Raw genomic sequence first — 19,937 nt, forward strand, 5'->3', positions numbered from 1 at the left:
CTCTAGGGATGGAGATATCATTACCTCAAAGGAAATGTTGAGAGAATTGGATGTTAGTGATATGGGATTGGCCAGGCGTTCCCAGGATGAAGATCGGCCTCCAATGATTTCCATCGTCGAGTGGGTTCACTATAGACATTGGGCTAGCATAGTGGATTATGTTTTGGCTCAACCCAGTTTTATACCCTCTATTCATGACTTTACAGTTGGACCCAGCCTATTGGGATAGAAGTAGACCATGCCCTCCTCACGTTTACCGTCTCATTCCAGTTAAGCACAGCGCGGCTGGCACAGACATCTACCCATACCTTTGGAGACTGGTTCTGTCTACATAGATGGTATCTACAGACGCTAATGCACAGAGGATCTGGGGAGACCTCTCGAGGAGCTCACTTATATATTGACAGAGACATTACAAGGTGCAGCAGTAGAGGTATACCCACACATTGAGCCTTGGCAGTGATGACGTTTTGGGAGCACACCCCAGAATAACTGGTATGATGAGGAGTGCAGAGAAACCAGAGTCCAATTTCAGAGAGAGGTACTTCTAGGAGTCATTACTCACAGGTAGTCACGGATTGCTTGTTGGCATTTGGTAGGACGGAAGAAGAGAGCGTTTCTAGGTCGACTAGAGCAAGTGTGCCAGAATTCAAGCGATCGCATGGCGACTCTTCCATGAGCACTCTCCCCCACTAGTCATCACTTCTACGGAGGTATGGGGTCAGTATGCATCATCCCTCTACATAGTCTCAGGGCAGCCACCTCTTCCAGATCCACCAGAGCCATGCCCACACACATGTGCTTCCTTTACCGTCAAGATGGTAAAGAAAGCCATTGACAGGATGAAGACCAGGAGAGCATATGATCACGATGGCCTGGTAGCAGAGCATTTTATACATGCCAGAGATCGCTTGCAGAGCTTCTAGCAATGATGTTCAACCGAGCCATGTCCGAGGGCCTACTTGATACTTGGAGTTTGTCCACTATCATACCTATCTTCAAGTCAGGGGACCCTATGGAGCCTGGGAACTACCGCACTATCATGATTGGACACACATTGGCACGGTTGTACACATCCATCCTTGAGCAACAATTGAGTAGATGGGCAGAGAGAGAGGGTGTTCGAGCAGCAGGGTAGGCGGATTCAGGAGAGGTTTTTCTACTCTTGATCATATTCTGACACTCAAAGCCATTATTGAGGAGGGGAGATCACGTGGGAGACGGCTCTATTGTTGCTTTGTGGATTCCGCAAAGCCTTCGATACAGTACCCAGAGCTAGATTGATGTGCAAATTGTAGGAGATGGGGGTACCCAAAGAGTTTATTTGGGGGATCATGGCTCTATACAAGTCAGTAGTGGGGCATGTGTGCACTCCAGAGGGGATTTCTGCATTTGGTTCACTCCACTATTGAGGTGAAACAGGGCTGCCCGCTATCTCCTACACTATTTGGCATGTATGTGGATGAGGTTGCTGACTACATTGAGAGGGATGGTGATAGAGGAGCACAGTTGGCAGGGACATGAATCCCACTATTGTGATATGCTGATGATATTGTGTTGATTTCTGACTCCCAAGAGAGGATGCAGCATCATTTAGATGCGTTGTACACATTGCCCACGATAGTGGATTGTCTATTAACCTAGGGAAAACCAAGGTTATGGTGTTTAACACCACACCACAGTGGGCCAGGAGGTCAGCACCCACTTTTGCGTATGGCCAGGAGACAATGGAGTATACAGATGCATACACCTATCTTGGGGTAGTCTTGAGCGGACCGATGTTCTCATTGAGGAGAGCAGCAGAAACTAGATTGATGAGAGCTTATGCAGGCTTGGAGGGGATGGAGAAGATGTGTTCGCAGGTTCAGTTTTAGGAACCTCGAACAAAGCTGTGGCTATTTGACTCTCTAGTGGCTTTAGCTATGCTGTATGGGGTTCAGATTTGGGAACCCTCAGTGGACCACCATGGCAGATCTGGTAGCACTGATGGATGGAGATGTATGGAGAGGCCTCTAGTCTCTATGATCTCTTGGTTGTTTCGGGCTAAGGCGTCAGTGCCACATGAGATTATTCGAGCTGGGCTAGCTGCCCCCCCTCTTGTGGTCGAGGCCCTTACTAGATTAGTATTCTTCATGCATAATTTATGGGACCTTCCTAGAGATAGATATGCTCAACTAGCCCTTGAGTCATCTCCACAGCTAGCGCTACAGGGGGACACAACATGTTGGTATGGGCAGATGACATCATGGTTTCAGTCACATGGCTTCAACATGGATAGACTACCTTCGTTCCAGTACTCCTTGGATGCACCCTTCTTATCTTTCACACCGACAGAGATCACTAGACTCGTACGTCAGGATTTGATTTAGCTAGATACCAAGAGCACATGGATACAACCGGCACGGGAGTTGGGCACAAAGATGGCTTTCTATAGAGAGCATCTTCTCCAACTATTAGAAGATGGATATGTGATCAGACCGGCCTATATGGACTCTCATTTATCCTATGGGATACGATGTGCTATTGGTCAGATGCGCACATCATCGCACCAGCTAGAGATTGAGACTCGCAGATTTAGGAGAGTACCAGGAGAGGCCAGGATATGCCAATTGTGTCATATAGAGCCAGAGACAAAGTTGCATCACATTTGTCATTGTCCGGTATACTATGAGATATGAGGCCGCTTTCGTTGTCTATTCAGAGAGGCTTTGGACCATTGGCTAGAGTCATGAGATATCAGGATCAGAAATGCCTTGGGTTGTTTTTGCTAGAGCTGCACAGACACAGGGAGAGTCTCTTGAGGAGATCAGGCAATGGGAGACATTCACAGAGGGAGATTACTGACTTCTTTAGAGCAAGGACTCAACAGCCAGACGAGCATGCTCCACAATAGACTTGAGAGCCCGCTTATATGAGATATATTAGTTGACAGAGCCATTGAGCTCGGGAGAGCTAGATGCCCAAGTCTACGAGGGCGACCACGACATCGACGAAGGCTCCATGAGAGGATCAGGACTATTCTAGCAGGACATGTGAGACGCCTAGTACAACTATTTACAGAGGTGGACATGCGAAGCTCTTCAGCGACCGATGCAATACTTTCTTGGACAATGCCGGATGTTGGGCATCCTCGGGCACTGATGATGATGATGTTTTTAGTCTCACACTTTACTTCACTTTGTTTTTATTTTGGTACCCAGACATTGGATTAGAACCACCAAGATTGTATCAGTTTGGTCTCATAGATCATTTTGGCCTTTTGAAGATGTTTAGTTTCATTTCATTTCTCTCTCTCTCTCTCTCTCTCTCTCTCTCTCTCTCTCTCTCTCTCTCTCATGGAAAAGGGGTTGTATTCTGTGTACATAAGAGACCTCAAGAGATGCTCAATGGCCTATCTTCCAGAGGAAGTACAAAAGAGGAGAACCAATGTGTAGGCTATGTAAATGTCAAGGTGGTCTGTATAATGAATGTAGAATGAACCACTCTGGGGGTGCATAATGCCATGTGATGTGACCTAGATCTCGACGGAAGAAGACTAATGACCGCGCCCGTGTGGAGAAAGAGGCATGGGTGCTGCTCCGTTGCCTTGGAGGAGCTGATTGAAGAATCCCACTGACTGCGAAGAGTATGCAGCAGCTCTGTCCAGATGGATGTCAAAATGGTGGACGTAGGGGAGGACTATGAGCCGAGAATGCGGGCGCATCGAGCCTTCCACATGGTCCAAAGTGTGATGCTGCATATCATGGTGAATGTTGTGTCGCTGGCATAAATCCAGCTGATGACGTGTATTGGGATCATCTAAAGAGTGCCCGATATATAATCCAAGGGAGTAAGCAGGAACACGGGATCTGTGGGCAAGCCCTGGAAAAAGGTGTGTGACCTTGCAATTGCCCCCACGTCACGAAGCCATCGTGGACGCCCACTCGAATTAACAAACAACAAACCGCCATCCACACTGCCATCCACACTGGCTGCGCAAAAGGACAAACCCAGAAACAGTGCCTCAAAGACTTAGTCTCTGATGTACATCTCTAACAAGTCGGGTCATGACTTAGTGATTGCCGACCAAGTACCAACAGGCAATCTTGCATGTGCTATCATCCACATGAAAAAACATATCTTGCGCCGCTGATCCGGAGCGTCCAAACGCATGACCAAAAGTGTCTCTGGAAGGCGGGGAGGATGCGTTGCTCCTGCCAAACCTCGGTCTGGCGTGGACGGTGAGGAGGGCGTCGAGTCTACAAAAGAAGTGTCGTCCCAAGGGAAACAAAGTACTCAAGAAAGGATAGAGAGACTCCGTCATGGCTCAACAAAGGCCACTGCCACTCACCAGGATCCCACTCGAACTGATCAAGTGGCTTTCTTTGCCAAATCCACAGTCTCCAAAATGGTGCCTCCTCAATAGTGAAAACAGGGTCAACACAGAACCTCCTTCGAAAAGAGCCTACCAACACGCTGCTGCCAATGGGGAGTCAACTGTTGATTAGGCGAAATCTCACCTTGAAACTCCAATATGATGTGACGTCCATGATGGCCAAGTCTCCCCAATGCTAAAGACGAGATTCTGTTGCTGAGCAGCAATCGGGTCTCCCAAGTGAGGACCGCAATACACTCACCATCCGTATGAGAAGGTAAAAGAGTCTCTCCCCCAATGAGAGGGTGCCAATCGGGTGGAATAGCCTCTTCAATCTTTCTCATACGAACAACCCCTGTGCGGATCCCGTAGGTAGCTCCAATAACCTCTGCCCCAACCAAGGAAGCTTCTGACCAATGGTGTAAAGAGCGTGCAACCCATCATCCCATCTAGCCTAGTCAATGTGTGTCCTCTCGTCTAACTGACGGCCTTCTAAATTTGTCACATATGCATTCCATACAAGGGGCTACCTCACTACCTCCTCGACACACCAAGGCGGTGGCAAATCAAAGCAAGACGTAATTCCTTCCAAATCCGCAACAAGGAGCGTGTAAATGATGACAAAATGAGACGTATCCAAGGGTGCATCTGTAAAGATGAATCTGATGGTCGGGTGCTAAACACCAGAAGTATCTAGAGAGCCAAAACGAGATGTATCGTTCATTTTTGCATCGTAGTAAGTTTATTTTCAATGTTTCTTCCTTTGGAATGTTCAAAATAATCAGTAGTAAATTCATTAAAAGTGGGGAGCTTAAAAGCCACTTATTGTTTGCCTTAGTAACACACTATTTTGGATGTTTTGATCTTAAGCAAGCCCGCACCTACTCTTGGGCACTGACGACGTGAGTAGGGATGTCATAGCTGTTGTCCAAGCTATGCATGATAAAGGTGATAATCTTATTCTTTCTGTTTGGACAAGCAGCGAAGTTAAGGACACATATTGTCAAGTTTGGATCTTTGCACTTCTTTGGTTATTTTCAGCCTCTGCTATCAGCTTCACAAGCAATGCCTTGCTTTGCATCTCTAGATCAATAATCCCCAATCCTCCCTCCTCTCTAGGCAAAATGACTGTGTACCAATGGACTCGTGGTCGAGTGTGTGTAGAGCCATCTAGGTCACCCCACAATGTACAAGGTGCTTCAAACATGCCATGATGCATGAGTGACGAGTCATGCAAGATGTAATGAACCAAGCCGCCACAAGAAGAACTTGATTCACCACAAGGGCTCTGCCAACCAGAGATAAATGCAAGCAAGACCAATGGCCAAGCCGTCGCAAGAAGAACTTGATTCACCACAAGGGCTGTGCCAACCAGAGTTAAATGCAAGGAAGACCAATGGCAAAGTTTCTTCTTGATAGACTATAGCACGTTTGCAAACTGTTGCTCATCTGACACATTGATGCCAACATGGAAACCCAAATATGTGCAAATCTGCCCTCTAGGTTGCCATGTGAAGTTATCCTGCACACTCCACTGACAATCTGCATCCACTCCAACAAGAAAACCAAAAGACTTGTTGTCACGTGCACATCTATCCCTATGTGCATGTGGACAAGCTATCCCAGGTCTAGGGTTCAGGTTAGCCTAGGAAGTGTTACTGGCACCGCAGGCCGTGCATGTTTAGGCACTTAGAGTAGTTGCATATCCTCTGATTGCACAACCCAATATCACCCACCATGTGCATTGTCCAAGCAGTACACCCAAATTCCATGACAGTTTGGGGGAAGTTTAGTTGCTGGCATTTTATTTATTTATTTATTTATTATGCCATTTTCAAGGTCGTTGGGCTGTTGGGGAGACTGCTCGACCTAGTCTTGTCTTGCTATAAAGGGAGCATGTGGGGCGCCAGTAGAAGGCAGAAGAGCAGCAAAAGTTCAAACAACTTGTAGTGCATCTTCTCAGCAAGACCGGCAAATAGCCTTAGCGCTTTCAGCCATCAAGAGAGCTAGCGTTTTTGGAGCTCTAGATCAGCCAATGTCTTGGAGATTCCAGATCTTCTAGCGTTTTCTAGTTGCAGATCCACCTAGCGTTTTCAGCATTCCACAGCTCGATCCAGCCATACAGGTTAGCGTTTTCAGTTTTTAGCCCTTAGCCCTTGCAGATTGACCCCTTAGCTTCACAGATCTCACCTACCCATAGCAAATTCTCACCTTGTCGTCGGATCAGCCAGCGTTTCAGTTTCAGCCCGCTGATTGCAGATTTCAGCATCTGCGTTTTTAGTGCATCGTTGTCGAGTCGTCGCCATCGCCGTTCCTCGCCGACACAGTGTCAGTATTCAACAGAAGGTCAACGTTTTCAGATTTTCAGTCCTCCGTCGTGGTCGTCATCATTGTCATCGACATTGTCGGCAAGTCCATTGCATCTAGACCATTGTACCAGATTTGTGCAATCTATAGCGTAGACCTCTCTCGCCATAGAGAGGGGGGCCCTTGGAGGAGGGTTTGAGAACCGTCTGGTGTCGTATTCTTCTCTCTCTCTCTCTCTCTCTCTCTCTCTCTCTCTCTCTCTCTCTCTCTCAGCACTTTCATTCACAATAGCATTCACTTTGTTTGTGATCATTGCACTTGCACTCTCTCTAAGAAGAACGGAAGGCTCTCCCTTCCGTAAATAAAAGGAACCCTTGAGCACAGTTTGGAGCACTCATCGTGAGCACTATCAACATTCACTCCACTGCACCTTACACTTGTGCCAATTGATGAGAGTACCACTGGCCAAGCAAAAGGTCGCAAGAGCGTCTCGTAGACTGTCCAAAGGGGGTGTGCCATATCCGACAAAGAGCATAGTATCATTTGCATACTCCTGATCGAGCAAGTCTGGCAAGTCTGCCAAAGGCATAGCAAGACCTCCTAACTGTGGTGTTTTGCTACGCAAGAATAGAGACATGACCTCAACAAAAAACAGAAAGAAGTAGGGTGCCAGGAGACATCCTTGTCGGACTGAACGAGACAGATGAAAGCGCCCAGGGTCTAAGCAGTGGGAGACTCTTAGGCTGATCTTTTGCCACATGAGTGGCACTGTACATCGTGGGTTATTTTATCCCAAATGGTGGTCATTTTCTCTATATTTACATGCTTTTGGGAGTTAGATTATGCCGAATGCTATGACACTAATATGCCTACAAGTGGTTTTTGCTTCATGCTTGTGGTAACTCATGCATATCGTGGTTGAGCGAGGAGTAGCCCTATAAGGCAATTTTCACAATTGCGATTGAGTATGTTTGATTTAGATCCCTTATGATTGATCTCGGTACTAGAACATAGTCTACAACCACCATCTTCATTGACAATCATAGTAGTGAATTGGTAGTTATGGGTAACCCCGTCTTTTATGCTTGCACCAAGCACATTGAGGTGCATTACCATTATGTCAGGGAGAGACTCTCTATGGAATAAATTATTCTAGCTAATGTGTCTACACAGGACAACCATGCCGAACTTTTCACGAAGGCTTTGCTGTGTGAGAAATTTGAAGTTTTTTGCAAAGTTTTTGGCTTACTTCTATTTGTGGATTGATCACATTTCACAGAGCCTTGCTTTTCTTTATACACGAGTGCCAGCTCATTTCACTCTAGCTCATATTCACTTCCACGAAGATTTGCTAGTATGGTATGGTAGTGATGTGTTTGAACACACCTAGTACCACTGAGGCACTTTTCCCCTATATAGGTTTTTACCCTGGCTTGTGTATATGTGCATAACCCTACAGCATCTCTTATCTTCATACTACTTCTTGTGTTGTGTGCCCTTTAGCTTCTTCTTCTTCTCTAGGCTTTGTGTGTGCATATTGCACCCTTGAATTCAACAAGCATGAGATAGTAAACATATCTTTGTGATGGTCTTTTTGTAAGGTGAAGTGGAAGTGAATGTTGAACTTTGCTCAAGATGAGTGCTCCGAACTATGCTCAAGGGTTCCTTTTACTTACAGAAGGGAGAGCCTTCTGTTCCTTTAGTGAGAGAGTGCAAGTGATCACAAACAAAGTGGATAAACACTGTAAATGAAGGTGCTGAGACTGAGAGATAGAGAGAGAAGAATACGACTCCAGAATGTTGTCAAACCCTCCTCCGAAGGCCCCACTCTCTATGGCGAGAGCGGTCTACTATTGATTGCACAAATCTCTACAATGCAATGGACTTGCCGACGATGTCGACGACGATGAGGACGGCGACGAGACCGGGCTGAAATCTGAAAACGCTAATGGCTGAAATCTGCAAATCGTGTATCTACTGAATTTTGACTCTATGTCGGTGACGACGGCAATGGCGACGACGTGACGACGATGCGCTGAAAAACGTAGATGCTGAAATCTGCGAATAGCGGGCTGAATCTGCAAACATAGGCTGATCTGACCGTGCGGCGAGGATCTTCTGCGGGAAGGTGAGATCTGTGAGGTTTGGGGGCTGCAGTACGGAGTCTAAGTGCTGAAAATGCAAAACGTTGGTGCTCTATGCTGATCTGTCGTCGAGAATCTGCAAAACGTCGCCAGGCTTTATCTGCAACTGCAAAACGCTGGACTGATCTGCAAATGCTGAAAACGCTGGCTTCTTTGGTGGCTGACAACGCTAGGTTGCCTACCGGGGAGTCTTGTTGAGAAGGTGCTCTGTTGGACACTTGGTCCCTGCTGCCTCTTCTGCCAGAAACTGCTAGTGCTAGGTTTTCTTATAGATTTGCTTAGCCAATTTTCCCTACCAAGTTTCCCAACAAAGTCACTTCTTAATAATAAGTGAAAAATGGCTAAAATAGGAAAAATAGGTCTGTGCACTGTACAAATGCTCCTGATGGGTTCTAATGGTAATCTGATGATCATGCTGTGTGCAACCAGAGGATATGTATCTACTCCTAAGTGCTTGGACATACACGGTCTGCGAACAGACTCACAAAAGTGCCAAAACACTTCCTAATCTAGGCTAACTGAACCCTTGTCATGAAGTAGCTTGTCCACGTACACATAGGGTTAGATGTGCACGTGGCATCCCCTCCTTTTCAAAGTGAGGTACTGGTACCAAACTGTATGGCGTCGAGAGAGATCGCCAACAGCGTCTGGAATCCTGGGAAGGACTCTTCGCAGGCCCACTCTGATGCGTGGGTCATGCGATACTTGAACTTCATACAGGTCTGCAACGCTTGCTTCTTTGGGCCACGCCGAAAGCGACACAAAGTCATCTGTGGCTCCTACAATGTTTCAACTTCGTCTATAGTCATGCGTCGACCTTCTTCAAGAATCTCCGAGGATGAAAATTCCTAAAACCACTACCAACACAAAAACATGAACATACCCATTCCATGTAAAGTGATTGGAAAAATTCTAGTGTTCTTTAAAGACTGTGCATGGAATGTAGATGAACATATAGATAGAGTGCCAAACCGTTCATCAAACACACGCAAATAATGAAATTGAAACTTGTCTTTTTTATCTAAATCTATCAACTGTGGTAATCACAATGGAATTACCGATGCTTGATGCTCAATCCTTCTTGTGCTCTTTCTGAGACCGTGTCGTGCCAAGGAAGAGACATGGAATGTGAATTCCTTTAATGCAAACTTTTCTTCTCTTCATGAGTAATCCGCATACATCCGTGCTCATTCATGAGTGAATCGTGTTCATTGTACAATATGGCATGCCTATGAAAAGGGATCACATAAAGATGGTGACTAAAATACAGGAAACCATCACGAATGGAACACTCGAACAATGCGTGCTGACTAATCATGCGCACACATAATACTGCCTGTGGGGGTTCTTGGAACCTCGCCTCGAGAGCCAAGATCGGTTCTTCGTGATTGATCGAATCTGCAATGAGGTTAGCTTCACTAGACAAAGTATCCACTAAACCATCATCCTTGTGAACAATCACAAATCATCATGCAAATCATCATGCTTGTGAATAAACACATCTGTATCATGCGAACCATGTGTGTCGTGCCTTGGAAAAGAAAAGACTGAGAGAGTCTCCCTTTCCTGATTCTTTTCAAGCTTCGCTTGCACATTAGAAATGAGAGACGAAGAATGAACAACTTCCTCTCCACGAATGACAATGGGAGAGTCACTTTTGGCATTTAAGGCGAACGTAATTTTTGCCCAATCAATGAGAGGGTTATGCTCACGAAACCATCGAATGCCCAAAAGCATATCACATCCTGAAAGAGGAGATACTACAAATTTCCTGCGGAAGGACGCTTGTTGAACAATGAACAACACACCAAGGCATTCTCCTGTAATGAGAGAGTCCATACCGGGAGCGAAGCCCGACACCTCGAAAGGAGATGTCTTGCTAACCTCCAAGTGGGCTCTTTCGACAAGAGAGGGACTAACCACATCATGCATACTACCAGAATCAAACAAGACCACCATGTGTTGACCATTCACATGACCATAACACTTAATGAGAGGCTCATGAATGGGAGGATCATGAGAAACTTGGGACTCATGAGTGTTCTCATTTATGGCATTAACCGAGGATGTGGGTTCTGTGGGTTCTTTAGATTCATTAGAGTCAAGCTTAGGACATGTTCTTTTTATGTGACCCTTGATGTGACAATGATAACATTGACCTTCCTTAGAATAAATGCTTTGTTCTTTTGATGTGATGTATCCTCATAAAATTCCTTGTGCTGCTTTTTCATCTGGGGTGAGCTTAGGTTTAGCAATTGTGTTAGCTTTACCCTTAGATTCATGTTGTGAGTTCTTTTCTGAGAGACTAGAGGAAGATTGGTTAGAAGAGTTACCATTCTTACTGTTATGAGGGTTTTGAGAAATCTGAGAGGTACTTTGAGAAGTCTTGTTTTCCTTTGGCTTTCCCTTATTGTGCTTCATCTCCTGTGCGAGAGCAAACGCTATCGCCTTGTTGAGATCTACGGGGTCGAGGACGTCGACATCAACCCTGATATAGTCGTCCAACCCGAAATGAAAGCCTCCTTGCGCTCATCGTCCGATTTGTGTAATTGGGTGCCGAGCTGGAAAACACGATTAGAAAAAGACATAACTGGCAAACCATTTTGCTTGAGACTGCGCCAATCGTCTTTCAACCGTGCTAGGTGCTGTGGTGGCATAAACCGCGCCTTGAGCTTGTCTTGAAAGTCGGCCCAATTGAAGGAAAGGGGCGCGTCTCCGTCGGCTTCCTCTAGGTGCACGGCCAACTGTGCCTCTTGCCATACGTGGTACCAATTAATGGCATCACCGGCAAGGTACATGGCTGTCGTCAAAACCTTGCTATTTCCTGTCTTCTTAGTTGTCGCAAAGTAAGAATAAAATTGATGCAACAAAGAATGAACAATAGTAGCATCCATCTTACCGTCATACTTCTAAACGTGATCTTCTCTGTGACGGGGTTGTTGGAGTCTGAATCTCTGCTCGTGCTACTTAATGAACTACCAACATCTTTGACCGGCTCGGGCTTCGAGGTGAGTACTTGTAGGACCAACTCTTGCATGCGTTGGTCTTTCTGTGCCTCACGCTCTAACTCCAAGGCCGCTCGTCTTTCTTCGATCGCCAAGCGTGCTTGCTCGCGCTCACGCTCCAAGGCTAACCATATTTCTTTGGCCGCCAAGCGTGCTTGCTCACGCTCACGCTCCAAGGCTAACCGTGGTTCTTCGCGCTCGCGCTCCAAGGTAGCACGTTGCACCTCTTGTTGTAACATCATGTACATCATCGACTTGACCAAAAGCCTCCATAGGATTTGGTGCAACCCTTGGCGTAGATGGGGAGGGTCAGAAAAACCTCCTGGTGGGGAAAATTCTTCTTCTCCACCTCCATGCTCATCACCTTCACGCAAAGTATCCATTTTGCTTCAGGTGATGACCATATACATTAAGATCTTGGGTACTTAAGTCCATGAGGAACTTGGGTTCTTGGTTCTTGAGGTTCTTAAGGTCTTTCTTTAGCTTGCAATCTGTGTTCGAGAAGGATCTTCTCTTACTCGAGCTCTACCCTTCCTTGCGGGCGCACCCGTTGGCGGCCTTGCGCTCACACCAAGCTTGCTTTTTCCCACCTCACGTCGATTGGCCGGGCGCGAAGTGCACGGTCCGCTCTCAATGAGTGAAAAGAGGAACAAGGGGAGGCCGGACAAGCCCTTCTTTCTTGGGTTTCCTATCACTCTTCAAAAACACGATTAAGAATCGACACGCCCAAGTAGACTTGGGTTACGTGCGACCGCATCAAGCAAAAAATAAATAAAAAAAATGTTGTGGTTCTTTCCTTGAGTGATACAGAACACTGCCAAAGCTCTGATACCAATGTAAGGTGCAGCAAAAGTGAATGTTGAACTTTGCTCAAGATGAGTGCTACGAACTATGCTCAAGGGCTCCTCTTACTTACAAAAGGGAGAGCCTGCCGTTCCCTTAGTGAGAGAGTGCAAGTGATCACAAACAAAGTGGATAAAAACTGTGAATGAAGGTGTTGAGACTGAGAGATAGAGAGAGAAGAATACGACACCAGAATGTTGTCAAACCCTCCTCCGAAGGCCCCATTGTCTATGGCGAGAGCGGTCTACTATTGATTGCACAAATCTCTAGAATGCAATGGACTTGCGGACGATGTCGACGACGATGAGACGGGCTGAAATCTGAAAACGCTAATGGCTAAAATCTACAAATCTTGTATCTGCTGAATTCTGACTCTATGTAAGTGACGACGGCGATGGCGACGATGCGACGACGATGCGCTGAAAAACGCAGATGCTGAAATCTGCGAATAGTAGGCTGAATGTGCAAATGCAGGCTGATCTGACCGTGCGGCGAGGATCTGCTGCGGGAAGGTGAGATCTATGAGGGTTGGGGATTGTCGTACGGAGTCTAAGTGCTGAAAATGCAAAATGTTGGTGCTTTATGCTGATCTGTCGCCAGGAATCTGCAAAACGTTGAGGTTGGTCTGCAATGCAAAAACGTTGGGCTGATTTGCTGCTTGATGCAAAAACGCTAGGAAGTCTGCTAAGATCTGCTGTCGCCAGGCTTCATCTGCAACTGCAAAACGTTGGATTGATTTGCAAATGCTGAAAACATTGGCTTCTTCGGTGGCTGAAAACGCTAGGTTGCCTGCCGGGGAGTCTTGCTAAGAAGGTGCTCTGTCGGACACTTGGTTCCTGCTGCCTCTTTTGCCAGAAACTGCTAGCGCTAGGTTTTCTTATATATTTGCTTAGCCAATTTGCCCTACCTAGTTTCCCAACAAAGTCACTTATTAATAGTAATTGAAAAATGGCTAAAATAGGGAAAATAGGTTTGTGCACTGTAAAAATGCTCCGGATGGGTTCTAATGGTAATCTGATGATCATGCTGTGTGCAACCAGAGGATATGCATCTACTCTAAGTGCTTGGACATACATGGTCTGCGAATAGACTCATAAAAGTGCCAAAACACTTCCTAATCTAGGCTAACTGAACCCTTGTCATGAAGTAGCTTGTCCACGTACACATAGGGTTAGATGTGCACGTGACACTTTTGGTTGTTATTTTTTGTTGTTTAGTACTTCTGTTGTGAAAATTGCGAACTTTTTACTAAATGTGACGATTTAAGTCTGAGACGTGTTTCTGTTTTTTTTTAGCTTTAATATGATTGATGGGCTGCAGATGAATATGCACATTTGAATAATGATGGTGGCTTCATTGGTGACGATGACAAGGGGTTGGCTTCTGGTGATGTTTGGAAGACAAGGAACGACTCGTATAGATTTGGTGCAAAGAAAAAGAATAATCCTGGCATGTGGGGAAACACCACACTACCGAAAGACAATGGTGGTTGGGGAGAGACGAAAGAAGATACTCAGAGTGGTGGATGGGAAACTAGCGCCTCAATTGAGACGAATTCTGGTTGGGGAGAAGAGAGTGGATCTGGACGTGGATGGGACAAAGGGACACACCAGAAATCTGATGATGGATGGGGAGAAAAGGGAGACAAGCAAGACATCTCTTGGAGATGGAGGCAAGGAACAGATGGGGATACGACCTTTGACATGGGATGGGGAAAAGAGGAAGAGCGTCGCAGTTGGAAGAAAGGAATCAAAAAGGAGGGTAGCCAAATTGGTCGAGGACGCAGCATGCAGGAAGAAGAGAAGGGCTGGGGAAGCAGCTTTTTCAAGGAAGATGTTGGTGGATGGGGAGATCGCACTTGCAAGGGATTGGCAAGAAAGAAATGTGTTTCTGTTCCTGGTGCTTGGGAGAGGAACTCTCAAGGGGGAGGCATTCAGAATGGCTGGGGAGGCAGGATAAGCCAAGAAATCAACGATGGATGGGGGGGAAACAAAAGTGCTCCTCGAAAATGGGAGAGAGGCTCACAAGAGGAAGCTACTAGAAATGGAACGGGGAGAAGCACACATCAAGGCAATGACTTTGGATGGGGGGAAGGCAAAAGCACTGCTGGTGGATTGAAGGGTACCCTTAACAAGGAAGGAACTCAAGAAGTTTGGGGAAGCATCATAGATCAAGCAAATAATGGTGGTTGGGAAAAAGACAAAACTGCCTGTGAATGTGGATGGGAGGGAGGGGCACAACATAGAGATACTAAAGAAGGATGGGGAACTGACCTACATCAAGACAATTCGGGTGGGGTTGGAGAAGACCAAGGTGCTGCTATTGGATTTGGAAAGAAGAAAGAAATTTCTTCTGGTGGATTGGAGAGGGAGACAAACGAGGAAGGCACTCAAAATGGATGGGAAAGCAGTGTGCCCCAAGAAAGTACAGGTGGGTGGGGTGAAGACAAGAAGGGAAATGATGGTGGATGGGGAGAAGACAAAGGCGCCGCTGGTGGATGGGAAAAGAGGAAAGAAGTCTCTTGTTCTGGTAAAGACGGAAGTGCTGCTGGTGGATGGGGAAAGAAGGAAGAAGTTTCTGCCCTTGATGGATGGACGAGGGAGGCAAAAGAGGAAGTCTCGCAGAATGGATGGGAAAGCAGTGTACCTCAAGAAACTACTTGTGGGTGGGGAGACGACAAAGGCGCCACGGATGGATGGGAAGTCTCTGCTTCTGGTGAAGTCAGAAGCGCTGCTTGTCGATTGGGAAAGAAGGAAGAAGTTTCTGCCCTCAGTGGATGGGAGTGTGAGGCAAAAGAAGAAGGCACTGAGAATGAATGGAAAAGCAGTGTACCTCAAGGAACTTCAGGTGGGTGGGGCAAAGACAAAAGAGGAAATGATGGTGGATTGGGAGAAGACAAATGTGCCGCTGGTGGATGGGAAAAGAAAAAAGAAGTCTCTGCTTCTGATAAAGAAGAAAGTGCTGCTTGTGGATGGGGAAAGAAGGAAAAACTTTCTGCACCTGGCGGATGGGAGAGGGAGGAAAAAGACGAAGTCACACAGAATGGGTGGGAAAGCAGTGGACCTCAAGAAACTGTTTGTGGGTATGGAGAGGACAAAGGTGCCATTGATGGATGGGAAGTCTCTGCATCTCGTAAAGGCAAAAGTGCTGCTGGTGGATGGGAAAGGAAGGGAGAAATTTCTGCCTATGAGTGGGAGGCAAAAGAGGAAGGCACTCAGAATGGTTGGGAAAGCAGTCTACCTCAAGAAACCACAGGTGGGTGGAGAGAAGACAAAAGAGGAAATCATGGTGGATGGGGAGAAGACAAAGGTGCCACTGGTGAATGGGGAAAGAAAAAAGAAGTCTCTGCTTCTGGCAAAGAAAAAAGTGCTGCTCGTGGATGGGAAAAGAAGGAAGAAGTTACTGCACCTGGCGGATGGGAGAGGGAGGCAAAAGAGGAAGGCGCACAGAGTGGATGGGAAAGCTGTGTACCTCAAGCAGCTACTTGCGGGTGGGGAGAAGACGAAGGTGCAACTGGTGAATGGGGAAAGAAGAAAGAAGTTACTGCACCTGGTGGAGAAAAAGGTGCTGCTTGTGGATGGGAAAAGAAGGAAGAAGTTACTGCACCTGGTGGATGGGAGAGGGAGGCAAAAGAGGAAGGCGCACAGAGTGGATGGGAAAGCTGTGTACCTCAAGTAGCTACTTGCGGGTGGGGAGAAGACGAAGGTGCCACTGGTGAATGGGGAAAGAAGAAAGAAGTTACTGCACCTGGCGGATGGGAGAGTGAGGCAAAAGAGGAAGGCGCACAGAGTGGATGGGAAAGCTGTGTACCTCAAGTAGCTACTTGCGGGTGGGGAGAAGACGAAGGTGCTCTTGGTGGATGGGATGGAGGCAACAAACCAGATGAAGGGGCTAAAGATGGATGGGAAAGGAGCATAAATAAAGGAAATGATGGTGGATGGGGTGATGACAAAGGTGGATGGGGACAAAAGAAGGGAGTTTGTGCTTCTGGTGGAACGAAGAGGGGCTCTCAATATGAAGGCACTCGAAATGGATGGCAAAGCAGCATACCTAAAATAAATAGTGGTGGATGGGGTGAAGACAAAGGTGCTCCTGGTCGTTGGAAAAGCAGTTTACACCAAGGAAATAGTGAGGAAGACAGGAATGTTGCCGGTGGATGGGACAAGCCTAAAGAAATTTCAGCTTCTAGTGGATGGGAGTGGGGCGCTCACGTGGGAGGCAGTAAAAATGGATGGGGAAGGAGTGTGCATCAAAAAAATGAGGAAAAAGGTGTTTCAGGTGGCTGGGCAAAGCACACTCAGACAGAAGATACTTCAATGCGATCCGAAAGCAGCACACTTTGGAAGGCTAATGCTGGCTGGGGAAAAGAGAAACATGCCACTGCTAATGGATGGGGAGAGGAGAGGAAGGCTGTGTCCAGTAGATGGAGCGAAGGTACTCAGAGGCCTGCTGCCAGTGGATGGGGAGGGAAGAACTTTGATCCTGGAAGGTGGAGGAATGACACGTGGAAAGAAAGGGCTAATAGTAGAGGGAGACCAAATAATTGTAATAGTGGATGGGGCAAAAGGATGGATGGTACTACAGGAGGGTGGGGTCAAAGCACACAGCAGAAAGTTGATGACGGGTGGGGAAGAAGCATAGGTAAGAAAGTTGAATCTTGCTGGGCGAAAGGAAAGGATTTTAGTTGCTCTGGATGGGAGGAGGAAAAAGGTGGTGGTACATGTGAGAAGATTGGTGATTGTTGGGGAGGGGAACAAGGAGCTCCTGTGCCTGGTGGATGGGAGACTGCTGCACAAGAGGAAGTTGATAATGGCTGGGGGAGCAGTATCGAGAAGAGGATTGATGCCAGATGGGGGGAAAATAGTGGAGCTCAGGGATCGGGAGACAAACGAGGTGAATGTCAGGAAAGCATGCGAGAGAAACATGCTAGTTCTGGCTGGGGAAATGAAAGTGGAGTCTCCTTGCGTGAGTGGAAAGCTATCGATAACGTTGATTCTGCTAGTCAGCAAAAGGGTGTCACTTCTTGCAATCCTGGGGAGGACAGGACGGAGGAGAAAACAAGTGAATCGGACAAAGCAAGGGAAGGTGCTGTAGCAGGATGGGAACAAACTACGTGTGAGGAGGTTGATGGCGGATGGGAGGAGAAAGCACGCGACGGATGGGGAGAAACTGTACAGAAAGACATTGATATGGGGTGGGGAAAAGATACAGATAGCGCTACTTGCGAATGGAAAGAAAAGGGAAATAATTCTAGTGGATGGGGAAAAGGAACAAAGGAGAATGGCTCTAATATTGGATGGGGGAACAAGATTAATGCTGGTAGATGGGAGAAGGGCACACAGAAGGACACTCATAATGGATGGGAAAGCAGGATGCCAGCAGAAAGTAATGCTGGATGGGGAGAAGCAACAACTGAAGGTACTTCAGGAGGTGGTGATGGATGGGGGGAGTGCTCAATTGAGAACAACACAAATTCTGGTTGGGGCTCAACGCACACCTCTAAGGGGAACAATGATAAAGTACCTCAGAGTAATCCTCATTTCTGTGATGAACAGACGGTTTCCATGGATGACAGTAATGGCTGGAATTGCACATCCAAGAAAGGCAATGGCTGGGAACCTAGTACGCAGGAGGAAAATCCTCGAAACCGACATTCAGGCAGAAGTGCTTTTGACTGGTCAGAGAATGCGGATGCTGATAAGCGACGAAGTGGAACCTTTGGGCCCTCAGGATCAAACACTGTGCCACTAGGAAACAGAAAGGGCATCTCAAAAGGTAGTGAGACTAATGATTGGGACCAAGGTCCTAATTATAATGGGTCTTCTAATCAACTCAATAATCAAAGAGCTAGCAAAAGGTTCAATACTGGCTATGGTAGTAACTCTTGGAGAGATTCTGTATGGAGTTCTCCTTTGAATCACAACAGACGTCCTCGTCTACGAGCCCTCATAAGCTTGCCAGAGTACGTTGAGATGGATGAGCTGTACAAGACAACCAACAAAATCCTGCATCACAGTGGATATCAACCAGGAGATAGGCTGAATCCTGATGATGCAGCGTTTGTTCTTGATGAAGTTCTAGCTCATCATCGAGAGAAAGAAGCCAAGCTGGGCTGTGGGGTCGATTATATCATGATCGATTCTCATGCGGATCATCAGGTGAACTGCTTTTGGGTGGTGCGCACGGATGGCTCGAAGACAGACTTCTCATATTGGAAATGCTTGGAGCATCTATTTGAAGTGAAGTACCCACAAGCTGCGAAGGAGGCATTTAAAGGAGGCCAAGATGGCTGTGTTGTAATTGACAGCTTAGAAGTTAAAGTGAAAGATAGCAAAGAAGAGGCCAACGATTTTGTGACTCAATTGGGAGAGAGAAGCTGAAGAGAACGTAACCAGGCAAGAGGAAGATGATGGCTGGTAATCAGTGTAGTAATAGTAGCATCCATAGTGTAAACTAATGAGAGTTCTGTAATATAGTAACAGTAACAACATGACAACCTCAAACAATCAAGTAAAATCGATGCACCTTGAGCTTCAATTTCAGTGTGGGCTTCCTTTGTCATACGGGTTTTCTCCACATGATATACATCACTTTGAGTCTAATTTGATTCAATTCATACAGGGAATGCCTGTGGAGCATATAGGCTTTTGGAAAGTGGGATGACAGGCGGCCTAAACCCTAAACCTTAGACCCTAAATCCTAAACCTGCCTTGTATTTTTCAACTCGACATCTTGGGAGAAAGATTGTTGCATAAGAGAGTAACCAAATAAGATAGCAGTGCGGTCTATGTTATGTAGAGAACCACCCTATGGAACACTCCAAATGCATGTTCATTACTTAAGTGTTTGCTCAAAACCCTCCAGCTAGTAATTACAAGACATCGAAACTGCAAAAAGAAATGCTTAAGGAAATAAAATATATCATCAATGCTTCAACTAAGTTGCAATTATACTGGAATATTAGGAATTTCTACCTACACATGTGGTTATTATTTATGAGACATATCCATCACCTTGAGTTGTGCTTTTTAAAGTTTGTTCAAATTAAGTGAACCTTCTAAAGTCTCACATTGAAGACATTTATTTGTTGATATGTTGGAATAAGCATGTGTGCTACAAGGGAGCTACCTTTTGCACTCCTTGCACCAAAGAACACTCCAGCTGCTCCCTTTGAAGTCATGAATGAGAGAGAGAGAGAGAGGTGGCGGACGCGGACTCCCATGCATATATACTAAACTCACCGTCGTTTAATATATAGAGAGGAGGAGGTACCTTGACATCTCT

General features: G+C 46.4%; 1 protein-coding gene across 4 annotated transcripts in view; it reads left to right on the top strand.

Moving 5' to 3' along the window:
- Positions 1-19,495, top strand: part of LOC147427423 (uncharacterized) — a 152,948-nt gene extending 133,453 nt beyond the window's left edge. For 3 of the 4 annotated variants that reach the window (XM_086497699.1, XM_086497698.1, XM_086497700.1), the window contains one exon: positions 13,974-19,495. In XM_086497699.1, the coding sequence (XP_086353825.1) occupies positions 13,974-19,033 (5,060 nt within the window). In that variant the 3' untranslated portion in view covers positions 19,034-19,495. Of the gene's footprint in view, positions 1-13,948 lie in introns of all 4 variants that reach the window. The other variant, XM_086497701.1, reaches the window with a different exon arrangement.
- The last annotated feature ends 442 nt before the right edge of the window (positions 19,496-19,937 follow it).

This window comes from Adiantum capillus-veneris, chromosome 23 (genome assembly GCF_014529385.1).
Source record: "Adiantum capillus-veneris isolate H3 chromosome 23, ASM1452938v2, whole genome shotgun sequence".
NCBI lineage: Eukaryota > Viridiplantae > Streptophyta > Polypodiopsida > Polypodiales > Pteridaceae > Adiantum > Adiantum capillus-veneris.